Here is a 20,036-nt window from a genome sequence, read left to right as displayed (position 1 = left end):
TTCCCAAATTCTGTATCTCTGTGAGAGCAGAGTTTAAAGTTTTTAGACGGGTGAAATGGGGAGAAAAGAATAAGATGAGTCAACACAGCTGCAAGAATGCCCACACCCACCACACAGGCTCTGTATCTTGGTCTTTCCACAGCTGCCTCCAGGGCCACAGCAGGCCCCTGACCATGGACAATGGGGCAGCAGCTGAGATTAGTCAAAATGGAATCTGGGCCAGGAGAGAGGCCATGCAAGAGACGGTAGCATTCATTCTTTAATCTCATCTATTCATCAATCACTCATTCTTCTCACATAGCTGCTACTTGAGCAGAGGAGAAAGAGCCTCCTAAGTGTCTTTAGCTCCTGTTCTTGATTGTGTGCCACATGCCACATGAGTGTCACCCTGTGCATTCTCCTACAGCAAAGGACGTGGAGAACACGGTTGCTCCAGAGGGAATCTGACGGTGCTAATACTCAGAGACCGACATTTCATCTTATCTATATATTGGGCCCAAAGAAAGCAGATCCAGTGAATGTTTGCTCGTAGAAAATGACCACATCTGTCACTTCTCAAGAGTATAAAATTCCCAGGCTTTATTTGTTTCCCTAGGTCCTTTTATAGTTTGCAACGCGCTACCGAGAAAATGGTATCAGTAAGTAGCCACTATGTATAGGCACGTAAAGCCTTTGTCTTTAAGAAAGCAAATACAAATATATTCTTCTGGCTTTTAATGTCATAGTATTGACCATGCACAATTATTGCAAAATGTGCCAGCTTCCTTATATTTACTGAAACAAAACAAAATTCTGCATCTCTGTCTCTATCCTGGAAAAGTTGATGGCTTCAGGAAATACTCTTGTCTCCCAAAATGTTGAATACCACGGCCTTCAAGGAGCTGGCTCTAAGATCCAGCAGGCTCCCAAATTTCCATGACCCAAGAAGCCAGACACATGGGAGGAGTAGTGTGGAAGACAGTCAGAAGGCCAGTGTGTAAGGTCTATTTCTATCTATGTAACCTTGGGGCCCATCATTGAAACTCACTTTCTTCCTCTAGGAAACGAGGATACTAGTGGCTTCCTATTTTATGGAAGAATCATAAAAAACAAAAAGACAGAGCCCATGGAAATGGTCTACAAACTAAAGTGCCATAACACTCTGAGATACTACCTTTTGTCAAATAATATGTCCATCTACCCATATGCATTTACATGCACACGTATACACTTAGGTATCTGCATGGACCCACATGTGTGCATTCATGTACACACATGTATTTACACACATGTATTGGGGGGGTTGGGGCGAGAGGGTCCATGGTTTTCATCTGGATCTTAAAGTCATTACCAAAATTGATTAAGAACCTCTGGTCTGGATGACGGCTTCACACCATCAGGCATCAGAAATATGCAAATTCAAATCACCGGGAGATCCTACTCCACCCCTAGTAGGACGGCAGCTTTATGAAGAAGATAAGCACTACGCACCATTGGTGAGGACAGAGAGAATCCCGAACACTCATACACTACTTACGGGAACGTAAAATGGCATAGCTACTTTGGAAAATGGGTTGGGAGTTTTCAGTAAAGTTAAAGATAAACTTACCCTACAGCCCAGCAATTTCACTCTTAGTAATCTACCAAAGGGAATGGAAACATGTGTCCACCCAAAGACTCGTGCACAACTGTTTATAGGAGCATTATTCAAAACAGACCAAAATTGAAAGAAAAAACTCCATTATCTTATGAACGGAAGAACTAAATGATGCATATCCATATAACAGGAAATCAAAAGGAATGAATAACTAGTACGTGCAACAGGGATGAAACTTGAAAGCATTACATTAAGTAAAAAAAGCTAATCACAAAGACCACAGAAGTGTCCAGAAATGGCAAGTTCATAGGAGCTGAACACAAATGAGTGATTGCCTATGATCGGAGGAGCAAGGGGGGGCGATTGACTACCAATGGGCTCAAAGAAGATCTGGAGGGTGATGGAAAAGTTCTAAAGCTAGATGGTGGCAATGGTTTCACAGCTCTGTACACTGACTAGAACAACCACTGAGTGGTACCCATACGGTTCGTGACTTCAGAGTATAGGGATTCGACCTTAAGATAGCTGTTTTTAGAAAAGATAGGATTAACGGACAGGATGTTTTGAGATGGAATTGTCAAACAAATATAACAAAATATTGATCCACAGAATTATTTGTCATTTAAAGAGAAGTGTTCTTTATTCTCTTGGTGCTGCAGTTTCCCCATCTGTAAAATAGAGATGATAAAAGCAACGACCTCATGAGCATTTGTGAAGAAAAGCCAAGAGAGGTGAACAATTTATTTATTTTTAATTTTTATTTTTTTTGTAGTAGAGAGGTGAACAACGTAGAAGAGGGCCTGACACTATACACATGGAATACATGTTCATCGTAGAAATTAAAGATCTCATGTCACTACCAACCACATATATTGTAAAGTGAATTTCTCTTATTTTTTTTCTCATGGGGAAAAAATGGGCATTAATAATTCAACTTTCCCCAGATGGCATAAATAAAATGCATATTATTAGAGTCCATTCAAAAGGGATGTGGAAAAATATCATAGCTGGAGATTTAGAGTTCACGTAATATATCACGAAGAACATAATCAAGAAAAACTCAGTGGGGTTATAGTTTCATTTCAGAACATACAGTCAACTCAAAAGTATTCTTATTAATATATATTTGTATTATATATGTATTTAAATATATATAAATAATATATATGTTTATATCAATTAAAAATAATTTAGTCTTCCTTCCCTGACTCCTTTTCTCCTTACCTGACTAATCACAATGCCCATGCTGAACCTCTTCCTTATTAATTTTAGGATGAAGGAAAATGCCCGCCTCTGGAAATAATAAAATTAGAAGGTGCAGAAGTTGGCATGGATAGCAGTTTGGGAAAACCATTTGTGTTTAACTGTGTGCCTCAGTCTGGAAATCGAACTTTTTGCCTCTGTGCAACGTCGAACCAAGAAATGAAAAGGTAGTTCATTAATAATCTCTGATCTTGCCAGCTTCACCTGGGGCAGAGGAATGCTTCTTCAACAGCAGCTTTATAGATTTGGGGGATTGGAAGTAGAGAAGGGAAAGGCAAATTCACAGCATAAGCCAATCAACTTTTTCTAAGGAATGGGAAATTCGGTTCTTCATTGTCCCCCCCACCCCACCTTTTCCTAACAGAATTGCTAAAGAACAGAAACATCTGCTCCTAACTCATAACTCCACGTCTTCTAAAAAAGCTTATTACCATCATAGTTCACATCTAGCTTCTCAAGTTATCAAATTTATATATTTTAAGCTAATCAGATGGATAGTCCCAGGTATAAAACTAATGTAGTAGGGCTGCAACTTAGCATACCACGAGGAGACGAGCAAAATAAATAGTATTAATGTAGTTTTGTGGGGGAATGGATCTAGTTGACATTTTTAAGCATACAACTCAACTGGAGGGGGAGAAGTGTGCAGGCTTTCTAAGAAGGTGGCCTACAACCTCCGAGCAAGTAGTGGCTTAGATCATTATTCAGTGTATCACCCTAAAGGAATGGAGATCATCGGTCAATCCAGTGAGCCAGCTGAACATTTCAGGGTGAGTGCTGCTAATTCAGGGTGAAGGGAGCATGGAGTAAGGGAGACTGATGAAGAGATAAAGGTCCATAGTGTGTAGTGTCAATGGCACATCTCTGTAAGAGAATTTGGACTCAGCTCCGATTTTAAATGGAGGGCCAGGCTGGAAACCTCTTAGGCGAACAAAATACTGTTCCTATTTGTGGAACATTGTTCCAATGCATGTTGCTTTAAAGGACAAACAGGGAAATATGATAACAGTAACTTGATTGTATTTCAATTCACGGAAAAAAATATTTGTGGGCTAGCTGATGTGCCCAAGACACCGTTTTAAGTTCTCCACAGATGATTAGTATGATTAAGTGCCAATTCTTGCCTTCAAACAAGCTCTGAACCAAGAAGATAGGGCATTCAGTTGAACATTTGTAATGCAAAATAGAAACTAAGAACTGCTAGAGGAGAAGACAAAATGGCATGGGAATTGACCTAGGGAATGAGGATCTCTCCAAGTGGGGACCAGGGAGGAGTTCTTAAAGAGTGTGGCATGAGATCAGACAGGCCTGCAAAAGAAGAAATGGAACCAAAGAAGGCAGAGGGAATAAGTCAAACTCTGGGTAAGAGAGCACGCAGGAGGGTTTCATTGAAAATTACAGGTTTTAAAAGAAAATGGGAAGAGATTGGCAAATGAGGTGGGACGGATAGGCTGTAGGGGCTGAGGAGACAAGACTAAGGAAATTCAGTCCTCCAGTAGGGGTACGAAATGGTGTCCTGAAGGTGGCCACTGCGTCCAAGAAACACTTGGGGCTGGAGCTCAGGACAGTGACTGTCTGCCAGTCTTCCCATGTTGTAAAGGCCAGTGCCTTCCAATTCATAACACCAGTTGTTACCAGCTCTGCTAGTGGTGATAAATTCACACACCTTGGTTAAAAAAAAAAAAAAAAAAGAATGGATGAATTTTCTCTTAGGCACTAATTGAACTATAGGCAAGGAGAAGGATAACAGTAATTTATTTTAAATATGCCTGGTAGGGGGTGGGATTTTGGCCTCTAGTAATACCAATCTTGCAAGAATGTGTTGCCTTTAACCATGATCTTCAAGCAGTGAGATATATCTGAGCCTCAGGACGGTTCTGTCTGGAAGATGGGTTTCCAGAGAGAACAGCAAGCCCCTCCAAATGATTCTTATCCAGCCCCCACCGGAGAGCCTCTCATCTTACTGTCTTGCAGGTGGCTTGAGGCAATGGACAAAGCAACCCATCCTGTCCGCCAGGTGAGGTATCCGTGGTATTCATCTCAGCCTTCATTCTGCTTTTCTCTCCGAGGGGGAAAGGATCAAGTCAGATGTCATGCAGTTCACCCTAGGACTTCTCAGATCTCTAAAAGCTGGCAAAGAGGATTTTAAGCTAACAGGGTTTTCTATTCACATTCTATGAGGGAACTTGCATTCCTGCTGTTCTTTTTATTTTCGTGAGTTTGAGTGACATTTCTCTCCGTGAACTCGCTGGGTAGTCACAAACTGGGGTGGGATTTCCGTTTCACATAGAGCAGTCCAGGAGGTTAAACCCCTGCTTCTGTTTTCTTTTCATTCCCTAAGTACAAGGTCTCAGGGACGTCTTGGGACAGCGCTGGTGGCTGAGCGGCCTCTTAGAAAATGAATGTCTTATGTTCAGAATTAGTGTTCATATCCTTGTTTAGGATGCATACTAGCCCACCTTCCGCAGCTCCTACCTGTGCAAAACTCCCAGACTTGAAGCAATATACTTTTTAAGTTAGGCTTGACCTATAAAGTGATAGCTAACTTCATGAGATCAACAGGTGAAGCATCACTTTAGCCCCTAAGACATTTGATACCCCACTTTCTGAGCTTTCACTGGTGGGGGCGAGGGGCTGGGATTGCTTTAATACCCAATTATTTAATTTTTATGCTATGAACAGCATTTCTAGTAAGGTTATAGATAGATTACCTTTAAATATGCTCATTTCCTTACAAAATGCCAGACAAGCAAAAGGTATTTACAATCTATTATCTTCTCTCCCTATCTTCCGGCTCTTGTACGTTCAGGAAAATCTGGATTGTTTGAGCTTACATGTACTGCCTTGTGTCCTATAACTGTCCTTTCTGAACAATCACTGGCATCATCATATGACAAACAGCAGGACTTGTGTTTCATTTTACCTGGAACACAATGCTCAATACACTCATCCATCTCTCCAATGCGTCATCCTAATGAGCCTGATATTTTTCAGAGGGATCTCTTCTGCTAATGCACTCAGAGCATCTATAGCAGAATGAAAAGGGAACACCCAAACTCCCAGCAGGCTTCCATTTCACAGCAAAGAATACAGTCAGCTCTGCATCCTGAAATCTTGTGCACCGCCTTGTTAAAACGAAAGAGCAAAAATGAAGCCAAATAAAGAAGCGAAACTGGCCAGCACTTGGCAGGGCATTATGATAAAGAGATAAAGCACTGTGTCCCCTGCCTCAGGTCAAGTTACAGGGGAAAGCCTGCCTCTCAGGCCTATGGACCCACAGCTACCCCCCCCCCCCAAAGAGCTCAATTTATCATGACCTTCCATATCATTGACCATGAGAACCTAATACCAAGTCTGCCCTGGGGCATGTAACTTGGTCCTTTGCACAAAGGGGAATTCTAAAGTGAAGCAGGAGCCAAGGGCTGCTGTTATACACAGTAGACATGCCAGGAACAGGGCTCAGGGGACAATCCGAATGGCCAGTGAAATAGCACATTGGGACCAGCATTTATAGACAGGGCGTAGACATAGTCTTTGCTGGGGTGCCCGTTTCCACATCCTTTCTACATACCACTGATACTCTTTTGCTTTCCTCGCACTAGAATAGAAACCAAAGAGAAAGGATGTCAAGGGGCATGGAAAGGAAGAAGTTCTCCATAGCCCCTGGATAAATTCAGGTTTTCTGGCGAGTTGCTCAAGTATTCGATTGCCTTAGCAACAGAATCACTTAGGGCAGTGCCTTCTCTGAAGTCAAATAGCCTTTGTGCTGGTATCATTGGCTCTGGGAGTCAGGGACCACCCGCACAGGGCGACCACTCAGATGATCCCTTTGTGCTACACCCACAGACCCATGTCTGGGAAGATGTTACTCTGCACAACAGTAGCCTTCCGCCCCTGGCTATCAAGAACCCGGAGTGCCTGGGCCTTTTGCACCAATTGGACAGAAGCACAGATATGTGGGTCCAGCACTATTGCATTCTGAAGGACGGCTGCTTGTACCTCTATGCTAGCATTCGCTCCACCCAGGCTTCAGGTATGGACTCAACTTTCACTTGAAATAATAGTCATTACAACAATAATAGTAGTGACAGCCTAGCTTTATGGACCTTTTACCAAGCCTTGTACTGTCTATATTACCTAAATTAGTTCATTTACTAATTACTACTAACTATTTAAGGATAACTCATTTGGTGAAAAAAATCCAACTGCAAATAAAATGCCAATAATCTCTGTGTCAAAAATTATAGGAAGGCTAGGGGTGCCTGGCCAGCTCAGTCGGTAGAGTGTGTGACTCTTGATCTTGGGGCTGTGAGTTCAAGCCCCATGTTGGGTATAGAGATACTTAAAAATGAAATCTTTAGGGATGCCTGGGTGCTAATTAAAGATAATTAGTTCATTATCCGATGAAGAGATACTACTATTATTACCCTTTTACACATAAGAAAATTAGCTGGGGAGGCTACTTAGCTTGACAAGATCACAAGTAGTCAACAATGAAGCTGAGATCTCAACACAGCCAAGCTAATTCCAGCTCCTGTAGATTTCATCCCATGCTTTCATTGCCTTGAAAAGCAAAAAATAAACTCCTTCATTCTTTTGGTCACTGATGACATTCAGAATCCGTGGCAATAGCTTTCTGGGGCAGTAACTCCCCCTTCTCAGAGTATTCCCAATGCTGGACAAGTGAGTAACAAAAATAACATTAACTGTCAATTTTTTTCGGGCAAGTTACTTAACTGCCTAGAACTTACTTTCCTCATTTGTAAAATGGAAACACCTATATATTTCACAGGAGTGTTGGAAAGATTACATGAGGTAACTGCTATTAGGGGTTGCTCTACATATAAAGCCCTTCTATACAAAATGTATATATCTTATATATTGATTAAATTGTGTATTTTAAAAGCTGTATGTACAAAATGGGTATATAACAATATAATTTAATAAAACAAGTATGCCTGCTTTCAATAAGAGAGATTATTTTTCTTGTAATTTTTAAAAGATTTTTAAAAAATATTTTATTTATTTATTCATGAGAGATAAAGAAAGAGAGAAACAGAGGCAGAGATATGGGCAGAAGGAGAAGCAGGTTCCCTTCAGGGAGCCGAATGTGGGACTCGATCCCAGGACTCCCGGATCACGACCTGAGCCAAAGGCCGATGCTCAACTGCTGAGCCACACAGGCATCCCTAAAGATTTCATTTTTAAGTATCTCTATACCCAACGTGGGGCTTGAACTCACAGCCCCAAGATCAAGAGTCACACACTCTACCGACTGAGCCGGCCAGGCACCCCTAGCCACTCCTATAATTTTTGACAAAAGAGATTATTAGCATTTTATTTGCAGTTGGATTTTTTTCACCAAATGAGTTATCCTTAAATAGTTAGTAGTAGTAAACATCCTGGAATCTCAGTCATTTAATAATTTTTTAACATTAATGCTTATTTTTAATTAAGCTAGACAGCCATGCCAAGTTGGAAGTATCTGGTGACCATTTCAGCCTCCTTGGAAAGTACGAAAGAAGTATAAGGCGAACATCACACTATGTTCCATTTCCCTTCATTCAGGATGAGCGATACAGTGATTCTCTTTCACTTACTCACCTTTCCATTTGAGAGCATCACAACATAACCCAAAATATTATTCAACTATTCAGAGAGACCCAGAATCTCTAAGCACTTCCCGAACAGGCTGTTCCTATTCAATACCAAATCCATAGTTTTAAGTACCTGATACCAGGATGAGAATGAAGGTAAACAAAACAAACCTCCAAAGCAGTCATGGACTGGGATTTTTGTTATAAAATATCACCGCAAGAGTGCCTGGGTGGCATAGTTGGTTGAGGGTCTAGCTCTTGGTTTCGGTTTAGGTCATGATCTCAGGGTGCTGGGATTGAGCCCTGAGTTGGGCTCTGTGCTCAGGAAAAGAGTCTGCTTAAGATTCTCTCCCACCCTCTTAGTCCCCTCCCCTCTCTTTCTCGCTCTAAAATTAATCAATTAGCTAGCTAATTAATTAATTAAAATAATCACTGCAAAAGTCTGAATCATTTTAATGACTGAATCAATGAAGCTCATTTTTAAGAGATTGTTCCCAGAGATAGAGAGGAAATGTTTAGGATTGAATGCTCAGCTCACTCCAAACTGAAATACCAAACCCCTAGGGCCCAGAGGCCTCCACGTTTAAAACAGTAATGACAGCCCTAGGTGGCTTCCCCGATTCTGAAAAGTTGGAGGCCCTACTTTGGAAAGTCCTAGTTGGAGAGCTAGAAAATGGCTGCTAATAAATGGCCTAAAAATAAGAACAGCAAAAGCAGAGTTACCATTTAGTCAGTATAGTTTTTGTACTGGTCCCTCTGTTAAGTGCTTTTTCTTATCATTTCATTTAATTTCAATAACCCTCCTATGAGATAGGTTACTATCACACCTACCACTAGGGAAATTGATGCTTGGCAAGGTTATATCATTTGTTCACATTCCCCTGGCTAATAATATATGATAAAGATAGAATTTGAACCCAGGTAGCCTAAGTTACACCAACAAAAAGAAAAAGACAGGGAAGAAAAAAAAATGGACATCTTCTTTATATTCAGCTCCAATCATTTCACACATCTTTCCAGAACCTTCCAAGGTTCTTTGTTACCTCCAGAGCACTCGAGAGTTTTATATTGTGTCCCAAAATCCTTCTCTCTGGTTTTCTTTTCCAATCCTTGTGTTAGAGCACCTTGCATTCTAACCAAACATGGTCATGTTCTATTTCCTTAACACACATGTTCTATTTCCTTAACACATCTTCTTTTTTCTGACAACACATCTTTGCTTGTGCTAGTTCCTCCTCCTGGAACCATTCTATACCTACCAATTCCTCAACATTAGTTGGCCGGATTCCACTGCCCTTCAAATGCTTATTCGGTCACCAGCCATCTCTGCTATAAAGCAACCCCATATGGTCTCCGACAAAGCATCTCCCCTCTCTGAACTTCCACACTTACCCATCTTGTGACACTTATTGCCCTCTACCTTGTGTGTTACCTCTAGATGGCCGTCTTATCTCTTCTAAGGGACCATATGCTCCAAAGATGACTCTATTTATGTGTTTTTAGTGAATGAACAATCAAATTACTGCAAATGGCCATCACTCCCATGAAGTGTGAGTAGTTTGTCTTCCCCTCACTTCATAAAGAAAGGTTAGAAGATTAGAAAACCAATTCAAAGGCAAAACCAGAACCCAGGCCATCAAATGCCTAGCCCTTTGGCTATCTCACGCTCTTTCTAGCCCTAAGAAGTCATCTAATTTCTATCTATTTTTAAATTCCTTCCTTGAAAATATATCATTTTGTGACTAATAAAAATATTTAATCCAAATCCATTCATTCTTACCCAGCTGTACATCTTAAATATTCCTATGTCTACAGGCCCTCCATTTCTAGCTTCAATTATCTTAAATATGGATTAAAAGAACATTTTCTTACTGAAATTCCAAAAGAATATGTTATATCTAGGCCATGTTCTAAAATAGAGGCCTGTGATTTAAGTTTTACTTGGTTTTACTCTTTCTCGAATAAAAAATACAATTTGCCTGAGCATGCACCTTCTTCCAGAAAATGCACTTTCCTGCCACCTCCTTCCCACTGTCACCCTGACAGCTGCTGGGTCCGGATGGAAGCTCTCTGAGGGTTAACCAGCAGCTCGCCCTTCTTTAGCATGAAGGGGCTGGGCAGGAGCTCTTCTGGAGTGCTTTACCCTTCCCCAGACTGGAATTTTGAGCTGAGGTCTACATTCTTTTTTGGAAGAGTCTTTTCCAGTCTTGTACATTTTCACATGCATCGTGACCTGAGGCTCATAGCCAATGATATGGCACAAGGAAACCCAAGCTAGCATGGAGGCATATCCAAATCTCCGGTGGGAAGTTCCCAAAATAGAAATGCCTCTCTCTACTGTCCATTAAGAATCACTGCCCTGGGGAGCCACATGGTCTGTTTGGGTTTTTTTTTTTTTTGGCGGGGGGTGGGGGTGGGAGAACTGGATCAACTGCTCAGGTGGATTGGAGGGAGAAAGTTAGCATGTATCACTGAATGCTTCCTATGTGTCCAGGACTTAGATAAGCATTTTATGTTCATTATCTAAAGCCAATATTTGCAAACCACCACTGCTATTGCCCCATTATATGAGAGAAATGAAGGCTTAGAGAAGTTAACTAACATGCTGATGTGCCCACCCCCTGCTGTTAAGTGACAAAATATGAACAAATGTCATCCAAATCCTATGCCCAAACTCTTAGCCATACTGCTACAGAGAACACTCTCTGCCAGAAACAAGTCTCAAACAAGTAGTCCTCAGTGCTGGGTATCTAGTCTCTGGAATTTGGCACATTGACTGCCATAGTCACGATCCGTGTAGTCCAGCTATTTATCACAACAACCAGGAGTTGTGAGGACAGGCAGTAGAGAAATTTACCGAGAATGGCTGAACCCATGCTGTGCCATGAACAGGCACTAAAATAAATCAATTAATCAATAAAAAATAAAATACTCAGTTTCATGTAATCATTTCTATATGCAAGGAATTAGAATAATTATATTCATAAAGATTATACAGAGTCCTAATACTTATTTTCAGTTCTTCTGGATGGATGCTAAATGAATGACCTTTGCGCTGGTCTGATCTATTAATTCCTCACCTCCTTGTACTGTCCAAATTCTGCTTGGCTCTTGCATATCTCACCCTCGTTTGGTTCCTTGTTCTCCAGCACTGTGAAGCAGGCGTTGGTTACTATTTATAGCATTAATCATCAAACTACACGTTTTTACCCCATTACTGAGTCATGCAGTCAACGTAGCAGGTTGCGACGAGTACTTAAAAACACAATAGAATAGAATTTAATTGAATAGAAAATATCATGGTACATCACAGTGTTTCACAAAACTTTTGGGCCAACTGTATGAAAACATGGAGAGCTCTGTATTTATTAACATCTTTGGATCACAGCCAAAAAGGTTGGAAAATATTCAGGTACAAAAACACTGTCTCTTTTACATACGGTACCTTAGGGTATTTAAAAAAGGTTCTTTCCTTTCAATTATCCTTGTCCTCCGCCTACCAGATTAGTTGCTATGTTATTAAGACTCAGGCTTCTATGACCATCACTTCTCAGACACACGACCCCACCCCACCCCCCAACCACAGCATCTCAGTTACCTTACTGTTTTATTTCCATTTCATTTTATATTGATTTTATTCCAGTGATTTCTCTTCTTGATGAGAGATCCAGGAGACCTCCTATGCTATTTCTCACTTCTAGACTTATCTGTAGTATTTGGGACATGACCTACTGGCTCTAACAGTCACCTGAGGTAGTGAGGCAATCCTGGGAGCCACAAAGAGAAGGCCGGGAAAGATAACAGTGAGATGAGGGGAAAGTACATGTGGCTCTAATTTCCTGTGAAAACCACATTAGATGCGAATCTCACATCTTACTTCCAGCTAGATAAGTAGGTCTCTAATGTATTGTCAGGGTTGAAGAAATAGCACCAGTCAGCTCCCTGAAGTCCGTGCTTACTGTCAAGGAAAGTGCTCATACCCTAATGATATGCATTACTGGCTTGCCTGTGCCGGCTAATATTAAAAAGCCACAGTGTGAATATTCCAGAAACCCTTTAGCCAAATGCCTCTTCATAGCCCTCAAGCCCCATGTCATTCACCATGTACTTGATGATTCTTTTCCCCTCTCTCTCTCTCTCCAGCAAAAGCTGAAAGTAACAAATTATGACTGTTAACTATTGTTCTTGAATAAATCACATCAAGGTCTGTGTGTGCTCCTCAGATATATTTTACATTATTGCAACAAATGGAACACTTAATGCTTGCAAGGTTCTTGTGAGAAATTTCTGTCCAAATGTTGTGCCAGCTTGCTATTTACTGCTGCTACTTAATCCAGAGAGACTGGCCCAGTGAGATCACCTCAAATGAGGTAATGGGGTTGCAATCCGATGTCTTTACTGCCAATCATTTCTACCCTGTAACTGGTTAGAAAAGGGGTCAGGAACTTTCCTGTTTGTGGCACACATCTTTTTGGACAAAACTTTCTATCTGTTCTCAAAGAGGGTAGGGATGAGAGAGGGTATTCATGTCTGCTCAGACACATGAGAAAGGGAAATCTCACAAGTAGAAAGAAGTCAGAAACCAGTGCAGTAATAGAAAAACTTTGTACTACTATTGGGAGAAGAGATTTAAGACAGCAAACCAATCCGTGGATATGTCTTCAGGTGGCCCTTAGTCCTGAAACATCTAGCACATTGCTTATTCCACTTCTAGTATATACCCCAAAACATAGACCTGTGCAAAAATTGTACACAAATATTCATAACATTATTCATAATAGCTTAAAAAATGAAGAAAATTCAAATGTCCTAATGAGTAGATAATGAGTAGATAAAATGTGGTATGCCCACACAATGGAATATCTCTTGTCGATAAAAAGGAATGAGGAATTGATATATGATCTAGCATGGATGAACCTGGAAAACATCATACTAAATGAAAGAAGCCAGTCACAAAGACAATATATCATATGATTCCGTGTATATTGAGCACCCCAGGAAAAGCAAATCCATAGAGACAGTAAGCAGGTTAGGTCGCCTGGTTTTCAGATGGGCCAGCAAACGGGGAGTGACTGATAAATGGACACAGAGTTTCTTTTTGAAGTGAAGAAAATGTACTCAAATTAGATTTGGGTGATGGTCACACAACTCCATAAACTAAAAATCATTGCTTACACACTGCAAATATGTGAATTTTATGGTGTGTCCATTAGCACAAAGACAGCGCTCACTCTCGGATTAGGGTAAACACCATTTTACTGGGGCCTACCAAAGGGGGAAAAAATCTAACCATTTCTAAAATGAATACTTTCCTAGAAGTTGGCTTTGAAATGGGCTCTTTTTAAATGAAAAAAGTTTTTAGTTTGGCACTGCATCTAAACCCCCTCTATAAAATAAACACATTTTCAAGTCCAAACACCATTCTTTGTTTAAAAAGAAAAAAAAAACTATGGCTTCTGGACAGTGTGCAATGGCACCAAATATAACTAAAAGGAAAATGAAAGGAGTTGTATGCAAAGGGACTCAGTCCCTTACTGGCATAGGATAATTGTCAGGGAGAGCAGTGACCCAAGTTGGATTTTGGTATTTTGTTAGTATAGGGCACTGAAGTGGATCCTGGGGCGGGGAGTGGGAGATTAGATTAAGAGTTAGCAAGAGCAAGGAAGAGATTCAAACATCTAATCATCGATAGGAGATTCAGGTATACCTCAGAGCATCGACACTACAAGACACAAAAGGTTTTGCTTTTTCAGCATCTTCCTCCAGACTGATATGCTCTCCCTACCCCCCAAATAATGGAAACAAAATTCAGGCCAAGCAACATATATCCACTAACATGGATTCAAAAGACCACAGGGAAGAAATTATCTTCTAAAACCAGTCATTCATTCTCATTTGAATTCAAGTTGGCTCCCTCATATCATCCTGTGGGTTCATATTTTAAATGTGCTTTGCATATGCACAAAGAAGGTGAGAATCTGAGTTGGTTTTAGAAACTGCTGGCAATCTCATTATTCAGGAAGGGTGCCTTAATGGTTTTGTCCAAGCAAATGTTACTTAATTTTCTTCTAATGTGATAGTGCAGGTGTCACTCTTTGATACCAAGAAATTTATTTCAAAATGTGTCCTCCAGGCAAAGTAGATGGTTTAGACCCACAGTAACCCAAAGGTAAATACTAAACATGCAGTGAGAAGATCACAAAAATGGAAATGGGGAAATCCTACCTCATTACCAGCCTTGCCATTAATCATTAGTGGAGGCCCTTCAATTACAGACTCTCCTGAGTCTCAGTTTTTTCATCTGCAAAATGAGACACCTGGATTAGAGGTTCCTGCAGACACAAAATTTTCTTGGTGCTTTTTCAGATTCCTTTTCTCCATCTTACTCTTTCCCTATTCTTCTCATTTGCTTTTTCCTTTCACCCTCTGTAGGTGGCCTGTATTTACAAGGATATAGGGTGAACGAGCAGACCCTAAGCTCCAAGCAGTCAGTAATTGAACTCAAACCTCCATCTGAAGAGTTCAAGACTTTCTATTTCTGTGCAGAAAATAAGACCGAAAACCAACGGTAAGTCGAGGCCTGCATATTTCTTTTTCTTCATCTGCCCTGACAAGAGTCTTGTTAGCAAAAGTCAACTTCAACTTTTGTTGTGTAGCCAACTTCAACTTGCATCTTCAGTTAACTCTCTCCCTTTTTTTTTTTGCATCATCTCCATAGTTAATATTCCTCAGGATTTTTTTAATTTAATGCATAGAAGATGACTCTTCCAGAAGTACTTTTTTTTAAGAGGAAAAGGAGTCTACCATTCTTCCCAAGATGGTGGCTTAGACTTCAACACACACACACACACAAAAATCTACTAACAGTTATCTGTAAATAGTTCAAATTATTAATTCAGATTTGTTGCTTTACCTCCTTTTATGTAACTTTATTGATATGCTCATTGGAATTTGGTCAGTTGTTTGTTTTTTTTATAAGCCACTGAAGGATATAGAACTCACCTATATAATTCAATATGTTCACTATCCAGCGTGGGATGTACAAATGGGCGCTTGGGTTCATGACGGCTTGAGGGAACAAAGGGCGGTATGGTCAACAGAGACAAAACTATGAGGCAGAGGAAGTATTCTCTCAGACTCAAAGGATCCTCCTCCATCTAATTTCAATCCCCAAGACATCCAGTGTCCTCCATCTCCCATTCCTATCCTCACCTGCTTGAAGACCATCCCTCACCTCAACCCAATTGGGAGACGCTTTCTCCCAATTGGGTTAAAAAGATCAATAAAGAAATTCAGTCATTTATTAAAACAGGGGACATGGTAAAATCTTCAGGAGTATTTACCAGAACCAAATACCTTGCTTTAACTCAAAGAAATAAAACTCTAAAAGTAGAATTTCAGGACTTCCAGCAAGTAACCATTTAGGGAAGGGAAGAGTCTCCCCAGGCCTTCTCCCATTATGTAAACCCTGTCTGCTCCACTCATTCCTAAGGATAGGCTGGAGTGGGAGGTTAATGAATATAGAATTGCTAGATATTTTGCCAAGATCTCTTTCCCTGGGCTGGTGCTACACAATCTGGGTGGCGGACTAAGATGGTTCCTTTGAAGGTAAGGCTCCAGATGTCATATTAGAAAAAGGGTCAATGAAATGAACTCCTGTCTGATAAAATCAACTGGCTTCTCTATGCGTGGAGGCCAAATAGTTGAATTTCACTGTCAAATCCATATGTGGACATTATCAATAGGAAACAATACTGAGTCACTAGAGAACTATTTCAAAGCATAAGAGCAGTTTCACAAAGTGTGGTTCGTGGAATTTTGCCTTCACAAGATGCCCTACTCCCCAAAAATAGTTACGTAAGCTTAAGAAATGATACAAATCATATTCCCCTCTCAGAGAATCACAAAGCACATTGACTTATTCATGTTCCTGACACACTGTGCTGGAAAGAATCCTAGTTACGTCTCTAGAACTCCTACAACCATAGTGTATCTGACCCAAACCATTCTTTAAAAAATAAATAAATAAATAAATAAATAAATACTATTAAAATACCCTGAGAATAAATTATATTTGGTACATTTTATAAAACATCATCCAATAAAATGAAAAGAAGGGAGTGGAAAAAGGGGGGAGCTAACCTGCAGAGTGTGCTATGAGTACAAATGCAAAAAGGAATATTTTTCCCTCATGGCAATATTTGATTGCTATACATTTGACCAACTGAACTTGAAATTTAAATAGAAACAATTATAAAAGCCCCATAGCTCCAGTGATCACTATTTACAGACATCGCACCTTCTTCTGATCCTATTTACAACATCAGCATAATTTTATTTCTTTGCTACCTCTGTATAGTCCACATTCGGTGTTTTACCATTTTGTTCAGTCCAAATCAAAGAATCAGGGTTTACTATATTAATTTCAAATTAAATCACCCAGAGAAACAATTAGGAAATAAATGTGAACGATTTTTTTTTTTGACATTTCACCTTCCTACCGTTCAACCATTTTTTTTTAATGACCTGTCCTGCACTGTTATTTCTACAGCTGGATTACAGCTCTGAAAATGTCTATCAAAAAGTGGCTTCCTTTGCATCAGGCTATTCAAGACTTCATGAATCGACCTCTAGAAGAGACTAGAATGTGAAAGAAACCCTAATCTTAAGAGAAGTGACCCACAAAATCATCACCAACCAATATGGGAAGAAACAAAAATATGATTTCATTATATAGCATTCAACTGAGCATTTCTCAGATACACTAAAACTTTGTGGTAAGATTATACTTTTGTTTTTGAACTAAAGCACGGAAATCTAACCTGACAATCTATAACAACATTGTTAATACCCCCACATTTTTGCCCACCAGGCTGTACGTGTTAGCATCAAAATATAGTATGTCCCTTACCCCTGTCTTTTGAAAGCATAAATACAATAAAAGTTGATTTATTTTCTCTTTTGTATTCTTTGCTAAATGCTCCACTCTGTCCATTGACTGTAGGCTTCCTAGAATGCCTACAAGCCATGATGTGGAAAGCTGATATTTGGAAAAATTAAGATCACAGAAATGAAATGGCTCAAATGGTGAGTAAACAATTCAGCTAAACAAGGTCCTCTCTGTTAGGTTATCTCACAATGGACTGGCCCAAGTGCCTCCAGGACTTCCCAGATGACAGAAAATAATAACAATTATTGTTATAAAATAAATAAAGAATTAGGCTAAATTCAGGGGAGAAAACTCAAAGGCATGCATCATCTTACTATCTGAATTATTACCTGAATATCGGTCACACTGCAAGGGGAAAACACAAAATGAATCAAGAATGTCCTACTCTTAATCCTGGAAGTAACATTCAGAGAGATTCAAAGGTAAATTCTAAGTATCAACCTTGTGTCTTAGTGGAATGATCCCAGTGTGTATCCATGAAGTTGGAAGTCCCATACACTCACTAATGGAACATGGAAAATAAATTTCAGGGAGTTCAACTGTCAGCTTCAAGTGCTCTGGAACAGCTTCTGACAACAACAAAAAATTTGAGGCCTTGTCTTTTCACAAAATAATAGTATGTCGGAGATTGCAAGACCTTTACAACTCAACCCCTCTTCTTTATAGCTGAGGCTCTAGGAGGGAGTCGCCTGTTGAAGATCACATAGATTGTTGATGGCAGAACTGGGACTGAAGCCAGGTCTTCATCTCTCCATCCAGTGTTATTTCCACTCATCCGACAGCCCTTCATTGTGACCAAGGACGTGGTGTGGTTTTACAGACACAATGGAATCGCCCACTTGCCAAAGTTGTCCAATACTTCTAGGCTTTGCCTGGGAACTGAAACATGTTGATTCCAGCAATATAGCATGTTTCTATCTCCCCAGTCTCCTAAAGGACTCCATGTTAATTCAAATTATTCTTTACAGAGACTCTTAAATGTGAAAAAGATATGAAAATTCAAGCCATTCTTCTATACTCTTCACCTCCACCCCCCCCAAAGAGACTGTGAACTCTTCAAATAGATGGCAACAGCTTGCAGCTGTCGTTCACCACAACTCACATAAAGGAGGCCTGTGACTGTGTGAGCATGTGCTACTTAGTTCCCGTATTAAGAGGAGCTGCACAGATGAGCCCAGGCCCCCAAAAAGACATGCTGTAATACTCTAACCAACTTAATACCATAATCAAAAATATTCAATTAACAATAACAGATAACCCTCTGTTCTGACAAAGGCCCCTTTGTTTTCCCCATATTTGCCATGATAATAATGAGGTCTTTCAGCAGGGGCATCATCGGTAATGTTCATGTCAGAAGCCTGGAGCTTTCTACATCCGCTCCCCAGTGGAACACTCTGCCTTTCTGGAGCTCCGCCATGGAATGCACAAACTGTGCCGTTACCAGGCAGCCAGCTAGTGACCACAGCCAACTGTAACACTGGCACAGAGCTTTCCCCTGAAGGAGAAAAACAAAAGCAACTACCTCAATAAAATGTGAGTGCGACTTTCCCCAAATTAAGCAGTCATCGAACTCATTTGAAAGTGAAAGGTATCAACATTCAAAGTTCAAAGATACTCCTCAAAAACTACTGTTGTTGCTCCTGGAAGATTCTAGAGATCTAAACAGTCCCATACATTATGCAAAAAACCCAACTAAACAAAAGAACCCACCGGCAACACTGGGTGTGAGCATTTTTAGGTGGAGAGATTTTTAAGCTTTTATATGACTTTCAAGGGTTATGTGACCCAAAAAGAACTTTAGTCCTACGATTAAGAATATTTCTCAAGATCCACAAGGTTTCCATCTTTTATAGAGCTGAAAGGAAGGGGAAAGTGCAGGGCCAGGCTTCTACATATGTACTACCCCACTGCCCATTTTAGGATTAGCCCACCTTTTGGCAAATCAAGGAGAACTTGCCCGGAGTCTCATGGTCAGGTAGTCAATAAATGTTCATTGAGCACCTAATGTGGGCCAAGAACTGTTGCCACCAGGATGCTAACATGAAGGAGAGGCAGAAAAATTATTAAAGCATGTCCTCTGCAGCCAGAGGGCCCAAGTTCAAATTCATTTCCTGGCTGTGACCTGGGGCAAGCTACTGTACTCTTTCTGCTTTAGTCTCCTCATCTATAAATGGGGCTAATTACAGGATCTTATGAGAAATGAACAGTGTACAGAAAGCCCTGGAACAGTGAGTAGCCCCAGGGAACTCTCAATACAATTATCCATATTGTTAGCAAGGCGTGTCAGCTGGCTACACATAGACCTCACATCCCTGTAGACTCTTCCCGAAGGAAGGCATCTTGTCTCCTTCACCTCACTACCTACAGATGGAGAAGATGAAGGAACATTTTATCAGAGTTTCCACCTTAAGAGGACTTCACAGAGAGGCTGTGAAGTAGAGTTTCAGGCTTTCTGGGTCGTATGCCCTGTGGTATTACCTGTTCAGAACCCTACAGTTGCGAAGATTGGCCTACAGTTGTCAAAACTCTGCTAGCCCAACTCCTTGATCAACATGGAAGATTTTCCATCGGTATTCCTAGAAGCCCTAAACTAAGCCCAGATTGTTCTCAGGAGGTCCCTGATGGGCCTAAGTAGTGTTGGTCTCACTCC

The 20,036-nt window shown here is 40.5% G+C and overlaps 1 protein-coding gene across 1 annotated transcript in view; it reads left to right on the top strand.

The window, feature by feature from the left end:
* LOC129501642 (uncharacterized) overlaps positions 1 to 17,393 on the top strand; it is a 79,307-nt gene extending 61,914 nt beyond the window's left edge. The window contains exons 6-10 of the mRNA XM_055312802.1: positions 2,849 to 3,006; positions 4,814 to 4,856; positions 6,686 to 6,872; positions 14,869 to 15,004; positions 16,988 to 17,393. Of these exons, the coding sequence (XP_055168777.1) occupies positions 2,849 to 3,006; positions 4,814 to 4,856; positions 6,686 to 6,872; positions 14,869 to 15,004; positions 16,988 to 17,087 (624 nt within the window). The 3' untranslated portion in view covers positions 17,088 to 17,393. The remainder of the gene's footprint in view (positions 1 to 2,848; positions 3,007 to 4,813; positions 4,857 to 6,685; positions 6,873 to 14,868; positions 15,005 to 16,987) is intronic.
* The last annotated feature ends 2,643 nt before the right edge of the window (positions 17,394 to 20,036 follow it).

This window comes from Nyctereutes procyonoides, unplaced genomic scaffold (genome assembly GCF_905146905.1).
Source record: "Nyctereutes procyonoides isolate TBG_1078 unplaced genomic scaffold, NYPRO_anot_genome, whole genome shotgun sequence".
NCBI lineage: Eukaryota > Metazoa > Chordata > Mammalia > Carnivora > Canidae > Nyctereutes > Nyctereutes procyonoides.
This window is presented reverse-complemented; position numbering and strand designations above follow the sequence as displayed.